The 15,933-nt window shown below is 67.9% G+C and overlaps 3 protein-coding genes across 3 annotated transcripts in view; 2 read left to right on the top strand and 1 right to left on the bottom strand.

Moving 5' to 3' along the window:
* Window positions 1-1,706: 1,706 nt before the first annotated feature.
* CHLNCDRAFT_58716 (hypothetical protein) lies at window positions 1,707-6,651 on the bottom strand (the record flags this gene model as incomplete). The annotated part of the gene is made up of 14 exons (XM_005845052.1): window positions 1,707-2,174; window positions 2,354-2,440; window positions 2,636-2,740; window positions 2,922-3,107; window positions 3,310-3,406; window positions 3,661-3,791; window positions 3,983-4,067; window positions 4,271-4,414; window positions 4,622-4,699; window positions 4,836-5,020; window positions 5,498-5,898; window positions 6,031-6,255; window positions 6,378-6,462; window positions 6,577-6,651. The coding sequence occupies 14 exons, from the start codon at window positions 6,649-6,651 to the stop codon at window positions 1,707-1,709; spliced, it is 2,352 nt and encodes a 783-aa protein (XP_005845114.1).
* A 1,046-nt stretch (window positions 6,652-7,697) lies between these two features.
* CHLNCDRAFT_137496 (expressed protein) lies at window positions 7,698-12,429 on the top strand (the record flags this gene model as incomplete). The annotated part of the gene is made up of 13 exons (XM_005845171.1): window positions 7,698-7,925; window positions 8,114-8,659; window positions 8,864-9,835; window positions 9,960-10,131; window positions 10,252-10,380; window positions 10,514-10,612; window positions 10,741-10,797; window positions 10,886-10,973; window positions 11,073-11,274; window positions 11,415-11,543; window positions 11,737-11,843; window positions 11,989-12,126; window positions 12,264-12,429. The coding sequence occupies 13 exons, from the start codon at window positions 7,698-7,700 to the stop codon at window positions 12,427-12,429; spliced, it is 3,033 nt and encodes a 1,010-aa protein (XP_005845233.1).
* A 388-nt stretch (window positions 12,430-12,817) lies between these two features.
* CHLNCDRAFT_137495 (hypothetical protein) overlaps window positions 12,818-15,933 on the top strand; it is a gene marked incomplete at both ends in the record, with an annotated part of 6,986 nt that continues 3,870 nt past the window's right edge. The window contains 7 exons of the mRNA XM_005845170.1: window positions 12,818-12,966; window positions 13,176-13,450; window positions 13,576-14,189; window positions 14,441-14,827; window positions 15,020-15,067; window positions 15,257-15,324; window positions 15,522-15,599. Coding sequence (XP_005845232.1) covers window positions 12,818-12,966; window positions 13,176-13,450; window positions 13,576-14,189; window positions 14,441-14,827; window positions 15,020-15,067; window positions 15,257-15,324; window positions 15,522-15,599 — 1,619 coding nt within the window. The remainder of the gene's footprint in view (window positions 12,967-13,175; window positions 13,451-13,575; window positions 14,190-14,440; window positions 14,828-15,019; window positions 15,068-15,256; window positions 15,325-15,521; window positions 15,600-15,933) is intronic.

Genomic DNA, 15,933 nt, shown 5'->3' with positions numbered 1-15,933 from the left:
GCCCGCAGGCAGTGAGGCTCGCTTGCACTGGCACTGCCCAGGCAGCATCAGCCAGGGCAGACAGCAAGAGAGGGCTCAAGCCCCGGCTGGTCGTCCCCTAACGCTAGCAGGTCTGCTGCCGGCACTGCCAGGAATGGGGCAGGGGCAGGGGCTGACAGACGCGCGACGACGGCTTGCTGGCAGGGCTGCTGCCTCACAGGGAGCTCTCCAGCAGGGTGAGCTTGCACTTGGAGAAGTCCTGAGGGCACTCATCGGGGGAGCTGTTCCTGCAACAGCGGTTTGGCTAGCCAAAGTGCATTAAGGGATGTGAATGCGGGCCTGTGGAAGCGTGACAAGGGGCACCTTGGAAGCATTGTGCAAAGCACCTGCTGGAGGCAGCCTTGCACAGCACAGAGCGGGTGGTGTGCCCGCTGCCAGGCTGCCAGCGCAGCACAGTAGCACTAAGCACAGCACAGCATGCGAAGCACAGCCCGCTTCCCCCAGGGGCTGACACCGACTGCCAGGTCGGCTGTCCCCACCCAGCACAGCACAGCACAGCATAGCATGGCATGACACAGCACAGCACGGCATGCACGGCACAGCACAGCACAGCGCAGCGCAGGGCATGCTCAGCTGCTGCCTCTTACCAGGTCTGCGCACCCGTCGCCAGGTCCACCGTCCCCACCTCGCACAGCGTCTCGGTTTCCTCTCGCCCATCTGGATAGGTGTAGCGCGATTGCAGGATTGTGCGGTAGGCACCTGCAAGTGCAAGCCCGGTCAGTGGCAGGGGTGCGGGCTGAGGCGGGGAGCGAGGAGTCTTGCTGGCTCAGCAGAGCCACGCTGCAATGCTGCTCAGCGGCGATGCTGAGCCCTCGCCTTTGCCCTTGTTCTCGGAGGGTGAGACACACTCCCACGATAGGTACTTGGCTGCAGTTGGCGGGGTGGCAGGGGAGCAAATGGGCGCATGCCAACGTGCTGCTTGCCGCCCGGTGTGAGCTGCCATTCGGGTCTGAGCTGCCAGAGGGCCATGCCCAGCTGCGGTCCCAGCTGCCGTGCATCCGCGCAGCCTTGCCGGTTATGTACCGGGCTGCCACTGCAATGGTTGACATACCAAACTCGGCAACCAGTTGGTTGGGATCATCCTCCGAGGGATAGGTGAACACGTAGGAGTCGGGGAGCTGGATGCCAGTCTGCAGGTTTCAATGAGGGGCAAGGGAAGCTGGCAGGTGTTAGCGCTGGCTACCATGGCGTCAGGACAGTGTCCAACGTTGACCCTGTCCAAGGCGGCCCTTGGACCGCCCTTGGACGAGTGCCAGCACTCACTATCGGTCCTGTCGGCTGTGGCGTGTTGGACCACCAGACTCCCACGGCGTCAGGGGGACCGCCTTGGTTGGCAAACCTCGTGCCAGAGACGCCCTGGGCGGCGGCGGCGGCCACCAGGCCCAGCAGCAGTGCGCACAGGAGCAGGGAGCGCATGTTGTTGTTGGCAAGACTAACAACAAAAACACGGGGAAACAAAGCAGCAAGCAGTATGAAGGTTCGGCAGTACCAGCAAGCACAGCGGGCGTGTCATGTACCGCATGTGCAGCTTGCAGAGCTCTGGGTGATAACTCGCGACGTCAGACTCGGCCGACTCGGCTCTTAGATGGTTACAGCTCTGTACTCAAATCTATAACTCCAAACGTTTGATACTGCTATTTCAAGTGTAAAAAGTCAATACACACAAATCAGGCCCACAGGTCGATGTAGCCGCTCTGCAGGGCGTAGATGAGTATCACTGTGACAACGTACAGGACGAGGAGCACAAACATGGAGCACTTGTCAATGGCATAAGCCTTCCACGCATCATACGCTACATCCAGAGGTGTCGGACGTGATGGCGCGGCGCCGGCTTTGCCCCAGCAGCGCCAGTTGCGGCGGCGCTGCTGCTGGTTCGCCGCCGCCGGGACGGCGCCGGCGTGTGCATACGCCGTGCCGCCGGCCGCTGCTAGTGCGACCTCTGCTGCTGCCGGTGGACTCGCGTAGGAGCCGTTGGTGGTCGGCGCGCCGAGCTCATGCTGCTGCACTGGCAGGCCCTGCTTCTCCGCTGCTGCCATGCCGGCGGCGGCCCTCTTGGCCGCCTTGTGTTGCTCCCGCGCCTCCCACAGCGCCTGCCGCTTGTGCGCCCGCTCCTCCCGAGTCTCAATCCGGTACACCTGCAGGCCGGCAGCAGAGTGGGCAAGGATGCCTTGTTAGCAGGCGTGCGCACCCGGCAGCGGAACAGCCTGCATCCCGACTTAGGATACCCACCCCTCAACCCTTCCATCAGCCACAGACAACACGCAGCAGCAGCAGCAGCAGCAGCAGTTTGTGCCGCCTGGGGCAGCGCACCCACCACAATCGACTCCACAGCAATGAGCGTCAGCAGGACGTAGGTGGCGATGGCGGCCTGCTGCGTGGGCAGCACATAGCTGGAGGCGGGCTGCAAGCATGAGCGGGTCGGCAATGAAGGGGCAGGTGGTAAGGTGCCGCTTGCATGGAGACAGTGTGGGTGAGCCGGAGACAGTTGGGTGAGCTGGAGGGAGCTGGGTGGGCAAGCACTCCGGCATGGCAGACGATCTGAGCCAGCAACGGATGAGGCGGGCCCAACCTAGTTTTCGGTCATCACAAACTGGACGGCCGCCATGGCCAGGAACAGCGTCACCACGATGCCCAGCCGGCTGCTCAGGTCTGCCCGCTCAAGGTAGAAGACAACAAAGGACAGCAGGCCCAGCAGCAGCACCTGCACCACATGGGCAGCAAAGGAGGGCGGGCGGATGAGCCACCGCCAGGCAGGCAGCAGCGGCGGGCTGCCGCACATGCGCCCAGGCGTGGCCGCCCGCGCCAGCCAGCCACGCCCCACACGGCCCGGCTCCCGAGCCTCCCGGCATCCTCGCAGCGCCAGAGCCCCGAGCGGCCCTCACCGGCAGCACTGTGTTGAGCACGTGGTAGCTGTAGAAGCGCTCGATGCGTATCTTGACGCTGATGGTGGTGCTGTTGCGCGCGGCCGCCAGGGTGGTGGCGCCGGGGCGGCAGCCACGCAGCAGGGCCGCGTCGGTGTTGGTCAGGCCCAGCGGGTCGTCGGGGTTGGAAGGAATATATGAGAAGGCCTGCGTGTGGAAGCGCGTGTGGAAGGGCAGGCAGGCGGGTGGGCAGGTGGGATGGATGTGTGTCGGGGGCGGTACACGCAACGCCGCCGCATGGCTTCAGCAGCGCGCCGCCATGCGGGCCGCTCGCACAGCGCTGCGAGCAGCGGCACGGCAGCAGCAGCGGCGGCTGCAGCCTGCACGAGGCGGGGCGCCGGCCACGCGCCTGCACAAACTTCTGAGGGTTGGGCAGCAGCCTGCTGGTCACAGTCAGGCTGATGCCGTTGATGCCCCACTGCGACACCGGGTCACCTTTGCCAGTCCTGCATGGGCAGGCAGGGAGGGAGGGGGAGAGGTGGAGCAGCCCGTGCAGGGCTGCACCGGGGCGCCAGCCAGGGCGCGAGGCGAGCAGGCGCAGCGGCGCAGCCGGCCCCGGCCGCCCGCCCAGGCCCAGCACGTCCAATTGTCGGCACCGCGGCCAAAAGCCCAGCCCACCATGACCGCAGCTGCCAGAACAGCCCCGCGCGGCCGCAAGCCCAGGGCAGTGCCGGCCCGCCTGGGGCGCTGCCAGGCTCACGTGAAGAGCGAGGTGCCGCCGCTGCTGGTGTGCACCACCACGCCGGGGTGGTCTGGGGTGCTGGTGTCCATGAATTCAACAGTCATCAGCAGGTCCCAGGAGTCAAAGGGAAAGTGGCTGAGGTCCATTGGCTGCAGGCGGCACACAACAAGAAGGCTGCCGCTTGTCCGGCAGCGCGCTGGCCAGCTGGGCGTGTCTTGAACGCCAGGGCCGGCGCGCCGGCGCGAATCGCGATCGGCCAGGGCCAGGGCCCAGGGCCAGGGCAGGGCAGGGCAGCCCGGGGCGGGCGGCGTGCCTGGTAGAAGATGCCCTGGACGAAGACGTTCCAGGCGATGCTGTTGTTGGGGGCGGGCAGCAGCGCAATCTTGTCGCCCGAGGCACGGTCCTGCGGGAAGCCGTACACATTCCTGCGGGACCGCGGCGCGGGCCCAGCCGCAGCAGGAAGGGTGTGGGCGCGGCGGCCGGCGCTCTCTCGGCGGGCGTGCCTCTGCCACGTGCCCCGCACACACGTGGCATGCACGCAGCACCAGCCGAAGGGTCGGGGCAGTCTGCAGGGTCTCGCACCCCGAGCCGCCAGCGCAGCTGCCGCCATGCCACACCTGGGCCGCACCTGAAGAAGAAGCTGGGGATGTAAATGTCGTCGCAGCACGCCACCGCCCCCGCCCAGTCTGTGCACTGTCGGTCGCAGCTGCGGTTGCCCGCCAGCCAGGCCGCGGTGGTCTCCACCACCGTGGTAAACGCCCCTGGGTCCGTCCTGCGCCACGGGCCGCCGTACGGAACGACGTCATCAGAACAGGCAGGCAGGCAGGCGGCTGTGCCTGCCGTGGTGCAAGCAGCCAGCTGGTTCGGGAACCACCAGCCCGACTGCGGCGCAGGGGGTACCGGAGGCAGCAGCCAGCGAGCTGAAAGCCTCTGATGCCGACCAGCCTGGCCTGCCCCCCAGCTGTGCCCACCCACGCACCATGTGATGTAAAAGTAGCTGATCATTTCGGTGCGGTAGTTGCGCTCGTCCACCTCCAGCAACCGGTCCAGGTAGACGCTGCGGGCAGAGCATGTGCGGAGCAGGGGGTGGTGAGCACAGGCATCGGGATGCCTGGCGGGCTCTGGGGGGGGTGCTGGTTGGCATTGTTGATGAACCCAAGTAGGCAGAGGGTCCCCTGGTGGTGCCCCCTCACCTGACGTAGACATCGGTGGTGGCGAGGTCGGGCGAGCCCTGCCCCCTGAGCGGCGACAGCATCTGGCCTGCCGCTGGCGGCGCCAGGGCGGCGAGGCACACCGCGACCGCGACCCCCAGGCGGGAGGGCACCGCCGCCAGGCCTCCTCCTTTGCCTCGGCGCCGCTTGTACATGCTCGTCATGCCCTCAACCGGCCGCGGTTTGCGAGCCGGAGCAAGCCCGGAGCAGGCGAGCCTTTGCCGGGGCGAGCGTCGGCTGTTCAGAGACGTCTTGGTGAGTGCATTGCGACCCTGTCAGACTGCGGTGGTCAGGGGGAAGGGTGCTCCTGTTGCCCTGTGGCCGCCACTTGGCGCCAGCTCGGCCGTGTTTGGTCGACGGCCACAACAGGGAGGTGCAGGCAAAACCATGCTAGGTGCAGGATGCCTACTTGGAAACATAGACACATAAATTGAAGTTGGGCAGAAGAAGAAGAAGAGTGACGTGACACACACGGGTAAAATTAAATGGGGGCTGCGCCGACAGGCTGGCAGCGCACCACGTGGGACCAATTTTAAGAAGAACAAGGTAGAGAATATAGCACACTTGGGTTGGAAGTGCGGCAAAGCAGCATACCCCCAAATCAAGCAGGGAATGATCGCATGTCACTCAAGCTACTGCATGACCTGATGATGCGCCCAGGCCTTGCACAGCAGCCACAGGAAGCCCGAGAGGAGGGTCAGGATGATGCCGCGCTCCACATGGGGCGCCGGGTAGCCGTGGCCAGCGCAGAAGTCGGTGAGCGCCTCATCTGCCCAATCCCATGCCGCGCCCGCGCCTTCCACGGCTCCCTGGCCCCAGCTGCGCCGCCACGCTGCCTGGCCGCGTCGCTGCCATCGAGCCGCGTCCCACTCCTGCCCCTCCTCCGGCGCCTCGGGCTGCCGCCGCCGCTGTCGATGCGTGGTGTAGCTCCAGGGCCACTTGAAGGCCGAGCCGACAATGAGGGTAGGAACGGCAACACCCAGGATGCATTGCTGCATGCTGAGGACCGCCACGCAACGCAGCTCGTGCTGCCGAGCCTCTGAGTCTGCAGGGCAGGGGGTTCGAGGCGTCCCCGCTGACCCTACCAGGCAGCAGCTAGGCGCAGGCAGGTTGAGCTATGGCGCCACTGGCCCCGACCAGCCCCGTCAGCCCACCCATTACACCCCCACCCACCCACCGGTCAGCCAGGGGCCCAGGGAGGGCACCATGGTGGGCACCAGCTCCACCGCATGCCAAACGCGCTCCAGCCGCTCCCGGGACAGCGGGTCTGCCAGCAGGGGCGTGGCGCAGAAGCCGGCGCCGTTGGCGGTCAGCGCCGTCAGCGCCGCCTGCTGCAGCAGCACCGCCAGCGGCGGCTGGTCCATGAGCACGCCCATGAGGGCGATGGGGAGCAGGCGCGTGCCTGCATGCGCGGGCGGGGGGCGGGGGGGGGGGGCATGGCGGCGGGGTGGTCCAATCCTGACAAGGCACCGGTGGCAGCACTGATCAAATGGGTGTTCAAGCGCAGCCAAGCGCCTCGCTCACCCAGATTGAGGCGGAACCAGTCCAGCACCCAGCCCCGCCAGCCCGGCGAGGCAGGCTGGTACAGCAGAAGCAGGGCTGTTCCGTCCTGCATGGCAGGGAGGGGGCAGCATGCTGGATGGGGTGGGGCTCAGCGGGGCTCAGCGCCAGGCACACCTCGTGCCACACAGAGGCATGGCTGCCTCTGTCGCCCAGAACTCACCTTGGCCGAGCGCCAGGACGGCACCAGAGCAAACATCACGCGCGCAAACCCAATCAGCTTAACCCTGCACCGCATCACAGCGCAGCACAGTGTTGAGCGACCGCATGGCAGCGGTGTGGGGCTTGGGGCGCTACAACCAATGCAATGCAATAGGGGCCCGCGCCATCATGCACGGCAGTGCGCGCGCCTGTGTTGGGCCCATGTGGTGTGGGGCAGCAGCAGCGCCAGCAGCAGGTATGCCACCACGAGCGAGACGAGCGCGAGCTGGTTGGCATGCTGTGCGGGAGCGGCGGTGTTGGTGGCGGCCACTCGCTGCCAGACGACCAGCTGCCCCAACAGCAGCGTGATGGCTCCAAGTTGGTCGGTAACCCTCAGCAGCAGGCGAGACATGACAGGGGCGGCCGGCGTTAGCTCTCCTGCCCTTCGCCCTTGCCATACCGCCCTACTCGCTGAACCATCTGTCAGACTTCTCAGGGATAAGCGAGACACGTTGGTTCCCGCTTACGTATCGAGGGGCCACCTCAGCCCACCCTCGAGGGAGAGGGCCCTCTCCCTTCCGTCCGCCTTGCATCTCCAACACTTGCGAAGGTCCTGCCGTACCCGTTTGGACGATCAATTCATGCATGAGCAGGCCTGCAGGTCTGGGCGGAATGGGGATTCCGATCCGGACCCCGCCGCCGCATCTGCGGCACCAGTGCGTGACACCTGACAGCAGTCCTACAGGAACCAAGGCAGCAGCAGACTGACCTGCGCCTCTAAATTGATTTTTATTTCATGAGGCTGGCTGAGGGGCGCTCGGTGTGCGTCGAGATCCCGCCGCCATCGCCGCCGGTGCCTGCTCCGCTCCGCTCCCGCACTGCACAAGCGGCAGAAGCCGTTGCAAGTCCGCCTGCCTACGCCAGGGTGCTGGAGGGCCTGATGCTCATCAGCAACATGCTTGCATTCTGATACCTGCCAGAAGCATGTTGATCACAACATGAACTTGCCAGGGCACGCCTCAGAGATGCTGGCCGCTGTAGAAAGCGCGAAGCGCTGACTGTGCCCGACGCCCCAGGCCCCCACCCAAGCACACCAACAGCAAGCAGAGCCTCCCATCCTTGTCCAAGGCCGCTGCCAGCGGCATGGAGGGCAGCCCTCGACGCCTTCCCTCCGTGGAGCCGCCAGAGAGCTTCCAAGGCACGAGGCTGCCATCCAGGACAGCCTCCGAGGAGGAGATGGCCAGCACCCTGGCCAGGGGCTTGGCGCGGCGGCAGCGGCAGCCAGCCGGCAGCGGCGGCCAGCCCTCAGCTTCAGGCCCCGGCGCCGGCCCACCCGTGCATCTCGTCTTCCACCGCGAGGTCACCCTGGATGTGCCGGCCAGCCAGGCAAGCCATGCAGCAATGGGCGGTTCCGAGGCTGCCGTTGCCGCCGCCGCCGAGGGTCGGCCGCCGCCCTCTGTTGGAAGCTTGCACTGCGGCAGCTGTGCACCTTTCCAGCTTCACCTTGGCACGCTGTCTGCCTCAGTTTCACATCCGGACGCTGCTATTGCCTCCTGCAGGTGGAAGAGGCCGTCCACGCAATCGTGCACATGCAGCCGCTGCCCGCCTCCCCACGCTCAGCCCCTCCAACCGCGCCCGCCGACCAGCAGGCTGCCCCGCCGGCCAGCCCTCAGTGGCAGGTGGTGAGGGAGGTGGGCTGGCAGCAGGACAGCGAGGCGGCTGGCAGTCCCGGCAGCAGCTTCTTCTCAGCAGCCTCGGCAGCCTACTCGGCCGGCAGCGGCAGCGGCAGCACCAGCAACGGCACCAGCTCACCTGTCCCCACTGGCCCCCAGGCCGAGCCCCTCACCAGGGAGCAGCTGCACCCGGCGGTACCACCTCCACCACGCCCGGGAGCCGCCGCTGAAGCCCCAGCCCCTGCAGCGTTGCCCGCAGCTGGCAGTGCGGGCGTGGCGGCACCTACGCCCCAGGACAGGCAGCAGGAGCAGGAGGCCGGGCTGCCTTCCGGCGCCAGCCAGACCACCTCACAGACGGAAGGGCCCCGCGCCCCGCCCCCCACACCCACCGACACAGGCAGCCCTCCCAGCAGCTTGCCGCCAGGGGTGGCTGTGGGCGGTTCCCCGGCCAGCCCAGCCACGCCCGTAGTTGGCACACAGACCCGCTCCTGGCAGCCTCGGGAGCGTCCATATGCGCCATCGTCCGACAGCGATGGCAGCCCAAGTAAGCAGGCGTCGACCACAGCGGGGCAGCCGCCAGTTGCAGGGATGAGCGCGACGGGCAGCTGGCCGGCAGCTGTGCCACCCTGGCGCCAGCAGGCGACATCCCCAGACGCGCAGCAGCCGCGGCAGCTGGCAGGTAGGGCCGTGACGCCTCCACGGCGCAGCCGGCTGGCCGTCGGGGCGTCGGCCTCCTCTCAGCCCGCGCCAGAAGGCGCGGCATCCCCGGCACAGCCACCAGCCTCCTCCCCGCTGCCTCACACCCCCTCTGCCAGCTCTGCCAACGAGCCCCAGCTGACGGTGATCCACGGCCCGTGGCCGCCGCCGCCGTCGCCGCCGCGCCAGATAGCCTCGCCGCGGGGCCGCCCGCAGCACACCCGCAGTGGCAGCAACCTGGCCTCGGCGTTCTCCGACGGCCAGCAGGCGGGGCCCAGCTGGCGCCAGCTGGACGACGGCAGCTGGGCCAGCTCAGCAGAGGTGGAATGGTACGAGGCAGAAAGCCGGGCTGAGGCTGCAGCTGCAGCTGCCGCCGAGGAGGCCAGCGCCGCCCTGCTGGGCTGCCCGCTGGTGGAGGCGGCCTCGCAGTCGCCGCCGCTATCTCCAGTCACCACTCAGCTGCTGTCCATGCGGCACCCATCCACCGACCTGCGCCGAGGGCCCCAGCGTGCCGCCAGCCTCGGCCTGACCAAGCCGGAGCGGCAGCCCTCCCTCATGTCCCCAGAGCGCCAGCACTCCCCGCTCCGCCTGCCATCCGCACCCGCCATGCCGGAGCCAGAGCCAGAGATCCAGCCCGAGGCGGAGCCCTCGCCGCCCCTGCAGCAGGCAAACGGCAGCGGCAGCGACGCAGGCCGCGCCAGCCCCGGCGCCATGCGCCCCCAGCGCATGCAAGTGCTGAATGCCTCGCCAGACGTCACCCCGAGCGGCCCGACCGAGCCCGGCCTCTTCCCAGCCGCCGCGGCGTCTGGCGGCGGCAACGGCGGCGGCTTCAGCTCGCTTGGGGGGCTGCCGGTGGAGCTGCTGGAGAAGCGGGAGCGGCGCAAGCAGCCTGCTGACCTGAGCCCACGAGAGGTGGGGGCATGGAGGGTGGGTGGGGGCAGGGATCTGCTCTCCCTGGCTGCTGTTAACTCGCTCGCTACACCCATCTGACCAGTTGCCATCTGACCTGCCTCTCCCCCGCTTGCTCACGTCGCAGGCTTACTCGGGGGATGAGGCAGCCTGGCGGCGGGCCGACCTGCGCACGCCGCTGCTGGCCATGCCGCTGCCGACGGAAAGCGAGGCGGAGGAGGGCCTGCCCGCCTCCTTGGCTGGCCACGCCAACCTGTGGGCCAGCACCGCCCTGCTGGCCACTCCGCTGCTGGGCGTCGGTAAGGAGGATGGGCCTGCAGCACCGTGCAGCATGCGCCCTTTGCCACCGCCGCCAAGCCGCATGCGTCACTTGCATGGCACTGTCATGCCATGGCTCCGTACCTCTGCCCCTGCTGCAGGCCTTGTGGCAGCACCCCGCGTCTTTGCTCTGCTGGGACTGGTGGCGGGCAGCATCAGCCTGGCTGCCACGGCGCTCGCCTCCTTCCTCTCCCTCTCCATCCTGCTCCGCGCAAGCAGGCGCACGTCAGGTGCCGGTGCAGCGGTGCGGGCGTGCCTGGGCCTGCAAGCGTGTACCTGTAGCCTCCTGCTTGTATCATGGCGATGCCATGATGCACTTGACCGCTCAAGCCTGTGCCCATCCACACCATGGCGCTGCCGCAGGCTACCTGCACGGCAGCAGCTATGCCGCCGTGGCGTGGGCTGCGCTGGGGCCTGCTGGGGCTGTGGTCACCGACCTATCGCTGGCGCTCAACTGCTTCGGTGAGGGGCCTGGGACCAGTGAAAGCGTGCTGCCCAGCTGGTTGCCCTTCCCGGCCCCCCGGCTGATGCAGCTCGAACGCTTCAACTGCCAGGGGTGTCGCTGACACCACTACCGTCCCCTCCTGCAGGCCTGATGGCTGCCAGCCTGGTGGTGTTGGGAGACATCCTGGTTGGGAGCGGCTCAGGTGCCCGGCCGCACCGACGCATTCTCCTCCTGCCTCGTGCCGCCGCATGCAATGCACAGTAGAGCTGTGCCTGCCCCTCCCGCTGCAGAGGGGTTGCTGGGGGAGTGGAGCGGCGACCGCGCGACTGTGCTGGCTGTGGTCGTGCTAGTGGTGCTGGCGCCGCTGGCGTCCTGCAGGTGTGGGGCCTCTGCGCATCTCTGCATGGCCTCTCTGCTGGTCTGCCCCTGCTCTCCACAACGCAAGCTCCAGCGCCATTTGGGCTCGGATGGGTGCAGGGACCTGTCGGCCCTGGCGGGGAGCAGCGCCTTGGCCCTGGTAGCCAGCTGCATGGCGGCGGCGGCTGTCCTGGCGCTCACGGCACTGGCCGCCAGCCAGCACGCCCTGCACCACCCCCGCGCCTGGCCCGCCTGGCCCGAGCTGGGCGCCGGCGGGGCGGGCTGGTTCCGTAGGGCGGCAGAGGTGCTGGCGGTGGTGCCGGTGCTCCTGCTCGCAACGTTGTGTCACCCGTCGCTTCACGCCGTGGTAAGCTGCCTGCGCTCCCAAAAGAGGCAGCATCGCTTTCGCACACTGGTGTGTAGCTTTGACCCGCCCTGCTGCGTGCCTCGCTTGTATTGCAGATGCAGCAGGTGCGACCCAGCACGACTGCCCGCGCCCACAGAGCCAGCGGGCTGGCTCTGGCCTACGGCTCCGTCCTGCTGGCGCTGCTGGGGATCTGTGGTTACGCACTGTTTGGCAGCGGCGTGCAGGTGAGAGCTGGGAGGGTGCCACGAAGGGGGCCTCGGCTTGCGTGGCTGCAGCTCCTAGCTAGCACCTGCTGCTCAGAGGCAGCCCCGACTCATCTGCCATTCCCAGCCGTGCCGCTGCCCTGCTCCTCTCCAACAAGTGCCTCACCGAGGTACCTGCCCGGCTCTCCCGTGCACTGCCTGCCCCTCCCTGCAGCCCGATGTGGTGCTGGATCTCAGCCCCGAGGCGCTCGTCTCCCTGGCGGGGGACCCCTTGGGCCGCGCCGCCTACCTGCTGGTCCACCTGGCGCTGGCGGTGTGCCTGTCGGCCGGCTTCCCGGTGCTCATGGTCCCCTTCAGGCACGCATGCACCTGGGATGCACCTATCCTTTTCCCTGACACCCGGAGACGCGCATCTGATGGCCCATGGGCAGACCCACTCAGGTGTATGGGCACTGCTGCGCTGCAGGGATGCGCTGTGGCGCGTGCTGTTCTGGCAGCCGCTTGTGGGCAGCGCGGGGCTCTACCTCGTGACTCTGCTGGCAGCGGTGGCGGCGCTGTGGGCCAGCCTGGCCCTGCCGCCAGGCTCCCTGTGGACGCTGCTCAGGTGGGTGGGGCCTGGGGAGCGGCACCGCCTGGAAGCAGCATCTGCCGGGCGGCAAGTGCTGGCTGCATGGAGGGCAGCCTTTGTCCGTGGGAAGAAAGTTCCACTGAACTCCTTGTCTGCACACAACCCTGCTGCAGCCTGCTGGGTGGCAGCACGGGCGCGCTGCTGGCCCTGATCCTGCCTGGCCTGGTGGCCGTTCGCCAGGACGGCATGGCGCATACCTGTGGCGGTGCAATGCTGGTGGTGCTGGGAGCCGCCCTGGCCATCGCCGCCATCCTGCGCCTCGCTTTCTTCGCGGCCTGATGCTGCAACGGCTGCAGTGCATTCCAGATGGGCACCTGCCTTCTGCTGTCCACTCAGCACACCATTCTGCACACAAGCCCTCTGGACCAATCCAGCCATACACCCGACTGCCTGCTTAGGGACGCCCGACCGGGCGGCGGCGCCCACCAAGTGCCTGCCTGTGTGCTGTGCCTGGCTGCCTTGCAACACATGGGTGCATTTTCAGTAGAGTGTGTGACTCATGTATGATGGTTTCCCCTGCTACAACCTGCACACCTGGCGCGCCATGGCGCACGAGATTCCAGGACGGCGGGCACGGCGGGCCCGCCAGCTCAGCCTGGGCTCAAACACAACAGCCCAGGTACCACGTCCAGCCTGCTTGAGCAGACCACACCACACGACACAAGCAATGAATGGGCAGAAAAATGGCGTGCCGTTGGCCGCCCAGGAGGGATGGGCCAACCAGGAGGGTTGGGGCAGCGAGCTGGGCCGGATATCGCCCGAACCAGGCTTTACGCCACTTAATTTGGAACCTAGCAGCGCGCCCGTGCCCCGCAAGTGAGTGCGTCCGCCAGTGGTCGTTGCACCCTGCCCGGGCACTGCAGAAACGGGTCTGGCACGCTGCACCAGGGCTGCCGATGGCCGCAGAACGCGATGATAGCAGCCCGGGCACACGCGCTGTGTGGCGCCACTTGCCGCCCTTTGCTGGGTGCCGCCGCCAGCGACTGGTTGCCGCCTGCTGCTCCCCCCGTCTGCCCTGCCTGCAGCATGCAAGCCCCCGTCCACCCCTCCACCGCTAGCTCGCCGGTGCTGGGCCGCGCAACAAGCAGCAAGAAGTGCCTCCTGCTGGCTTGCTTTGCCGCGGTAGCCACCATCGCATTGGGAGTAGGCCTCGGCGTCGGCCTCTCCGGCAGCGACAGCAGCACCAGCACCAGCAGCGGCGGCGGCGGCAGCAGCGGCAACGGCGGCGGCAGCAGCGAGGCAACGACAGCCACGGTCTACGGCGCGACGCTGTCGTCGGAGTGCCAAGAGATGGCCACAAGTGCGCTGCCTGGCCTGCCAGGAGCACCGGGGCTGCCATGCCGGCTTCTGTGGCCGCTTCCCGTCGCGCCCGCCACGCTCCCGCCTGCTCACTCCTGTCTCCGCATGCCCCTTCAACTACTGCAGTCAACTACTGGGAAGTGGTGGACATCACAGAGTACGACCTGAGCCTGAAGCTGACGGAAGAGATGTTTCAGTACAACGCCAGCACCGGCGCCGCGCCCATGACGTTTGCGGGCAAGGCCACGTTGCTGTTCCGCGTGCAGCAGCAGGCAGCGGGCTGCGTGGTGCTCAACGCCCGCAACCTCACCTTCCGCAGCATCGCGCTGCAGGCGCAGCTGCCCGACGGCTCCCTCTCCCCGGCCGCACCCCTTTGCAACGCCACCGGCGGCGGCTGCGACGCGGGCGGCGCCGTCGTGTCGCCCACCTTCCAGCGCCGCGCCAGCAGCAGTGCCGAGATGCCGCTGTCCACCGGGGACACCGACCTCGTTGCCATCAGCCTGGGGGGCACGGTGGTTGAGCCCGGCACGGTGGCGGCGCTGGTTTTTGAGTACACGGGAGTGCTTGGGGCGTGGCCCACCGGCACGCTGGGCCTCTACCGCTCCGCGCCCTTCCCCACCGCTGACGGCGACGGGCTGGAAGTGATGGTGGTGACGCAGGGGGAGACGACGGGGGCGCGCCAGATGCTGCCGTGCTACGACCAGCCCGCGCGCAAGGCGGTGTTTGAGGTCACGCTGCAGGTGGGTGGTGGTGGGTGGTGGTGGGGGGGGTGGGGGGGTAAGTGGCTGGTTGGCCGTGCGAGCGTGTGGGTTGTGTTGGCTGTTGGGCCCCTTTCCTTGCAGGGCTGGCGTCAGTGGGCTGTGCACGCTGCGCCAGCGCGCGCCCGCTACATCCTCCCCAGTGCTGCTGCTGCTCTCCACCGCTGCCGCCCTTTGGCTGCCTCGTTGATGAGCCTGACGCCAACCCCACCCCGCTTCCGCCGCCGCCGCAGGTGCCCTCCAAGACGCCCGCCGGCACCGATATGGTGGCCCTGTCTAACATGCCCGCCAGAAACAAGCTGGGGGGCAGCAGCGACGCGATCCACATCTACGAGTTTGAGCCCACCCCGGTCATGTCCCCCTACCTGCTGGCCGTCGCCGCCGGCGACCTGGTGCAGTACAAGCAGGCCGGCGGCGGCAACGCCACCGGCGCCGCCGCCGGCCTGCCCGAGCTGCGCTTCTGGGCGGCGCCGGGGCTGGAGGGGCAGCTGGCGGAGGCAGCACAGGTGGTGCCGCTGGCGTTCCAGTTCTATTCGGCCTACTTCGAAAACGTCTCCCAACCCGCCGAGCTCACCAAGTACGATTTGGTGGCGGTGCCGGGGAGGCAGGGAGCCATGGAGGTGCGTGCTGGCTGGGGTTGGGGGGAAGAAAGGGCGGCGCTTGGGATGCGCTGCTGCGGGGGTGCATGCGGCGGGGGGTCGGCTGCTGGCGCTGCTGCCTGGTGTGCTTCTGCGGCGGCCGCTGGATGGGCTGCTGCGGGGCCGGGGGGCAAGCGCCGAGGGCTGAGCCATCCAGTGCCTGCCGCCGTGCAGAACTGGGGGCTGATGCTGTTTGACGAGAACCGGTTCCTGTATGACAAGGTGGGTGGGTGGGTGTACTGCCGATGTACCGCCATGTACTGCCTGTATTGCTGCTGCGCAGGGCCAACATCCAGCTGCTGGCAGGCTGCGTACGGGCTGGAGGGACACCGACAGCGGCGTTTGGGCATGGCAACCATGTGCCGAGGGCTGCTGCTGCCTGCCTGCCTGCCTGCCTGCCTTTCCCTGCAGGACTGGGAGGGCGCCTACGGCCGCAAGCTGCTTGTGCTGGTGGTCTGCCACGAGGTGGCGCACCAATGGTGAGCTGCTGCGACTGCCCAGCCGGGAGCCGGTGCAGCAGGCTGGCCTGCCGGCCCCGCTGCACGCGCACCCATGCCTGGCCCCCTTCTCGGCGCCGTGCGCGTCGGTGGCTGTGCCCTCCGCCCTGCTGGGCTGCCTGCATGCTTCCCGTGCGAGCGAGCAACCTCTGGTGTGTTGGCGGGGTCGGCTGCTGCAGGGTCGGCAACCTGGCCACCAAGCAGGACTGGGCCATGCTGTCGGTGGATGAGGGGCTGGCAACCTTCCTCGAGTACAAGTGCATAGAGGCGAGTGGGGGGGCCTGCTTGCCTGCTTTATTTCTCTTTCCAGCACACCTCGGTGGCGGCTACTGGAGGGTGTCTGGAGTTCAGCTGCGCCAATGCGCTGCTCATGCGTGCATGCCCACCTGCCTGCCCTCTTGCCCTCCCGCAGTCAATGGATGGCTACCAGGGCCAGGGCAATGTGCACTTCTTCAGGCAAGCAACGTGCCTGCCACCCCGTCGCTCATAAGCATCCTCGAAGCCCGCCTGCGTTGTGCTTGCCTGGCGTCCCGCTTCTCCGCCGCCATCCCTGCGCTTACCAACCCCACTGCCCGCCCCCCCACCCGCCCA

The sequence above is a fragment of the Chlorella variabilis genome, assembly GCF_000147415.1.
Source record: "Chlorella variabilis unplaced genomic scaffold CHLNCscaffold_19, whole genome shotgun sequence".
NCBI lineage: Eukaryota > Viridiplantae > Chlorophyta > Trebouxiophyceae > Chlorellales > Chlorellaceae > Chlorella > Chlorella variabilis.
Note: the sequence above shows the minus strand (reverse complement) of the source record. Positions and strands in the feature narration are given on the sequence as shown.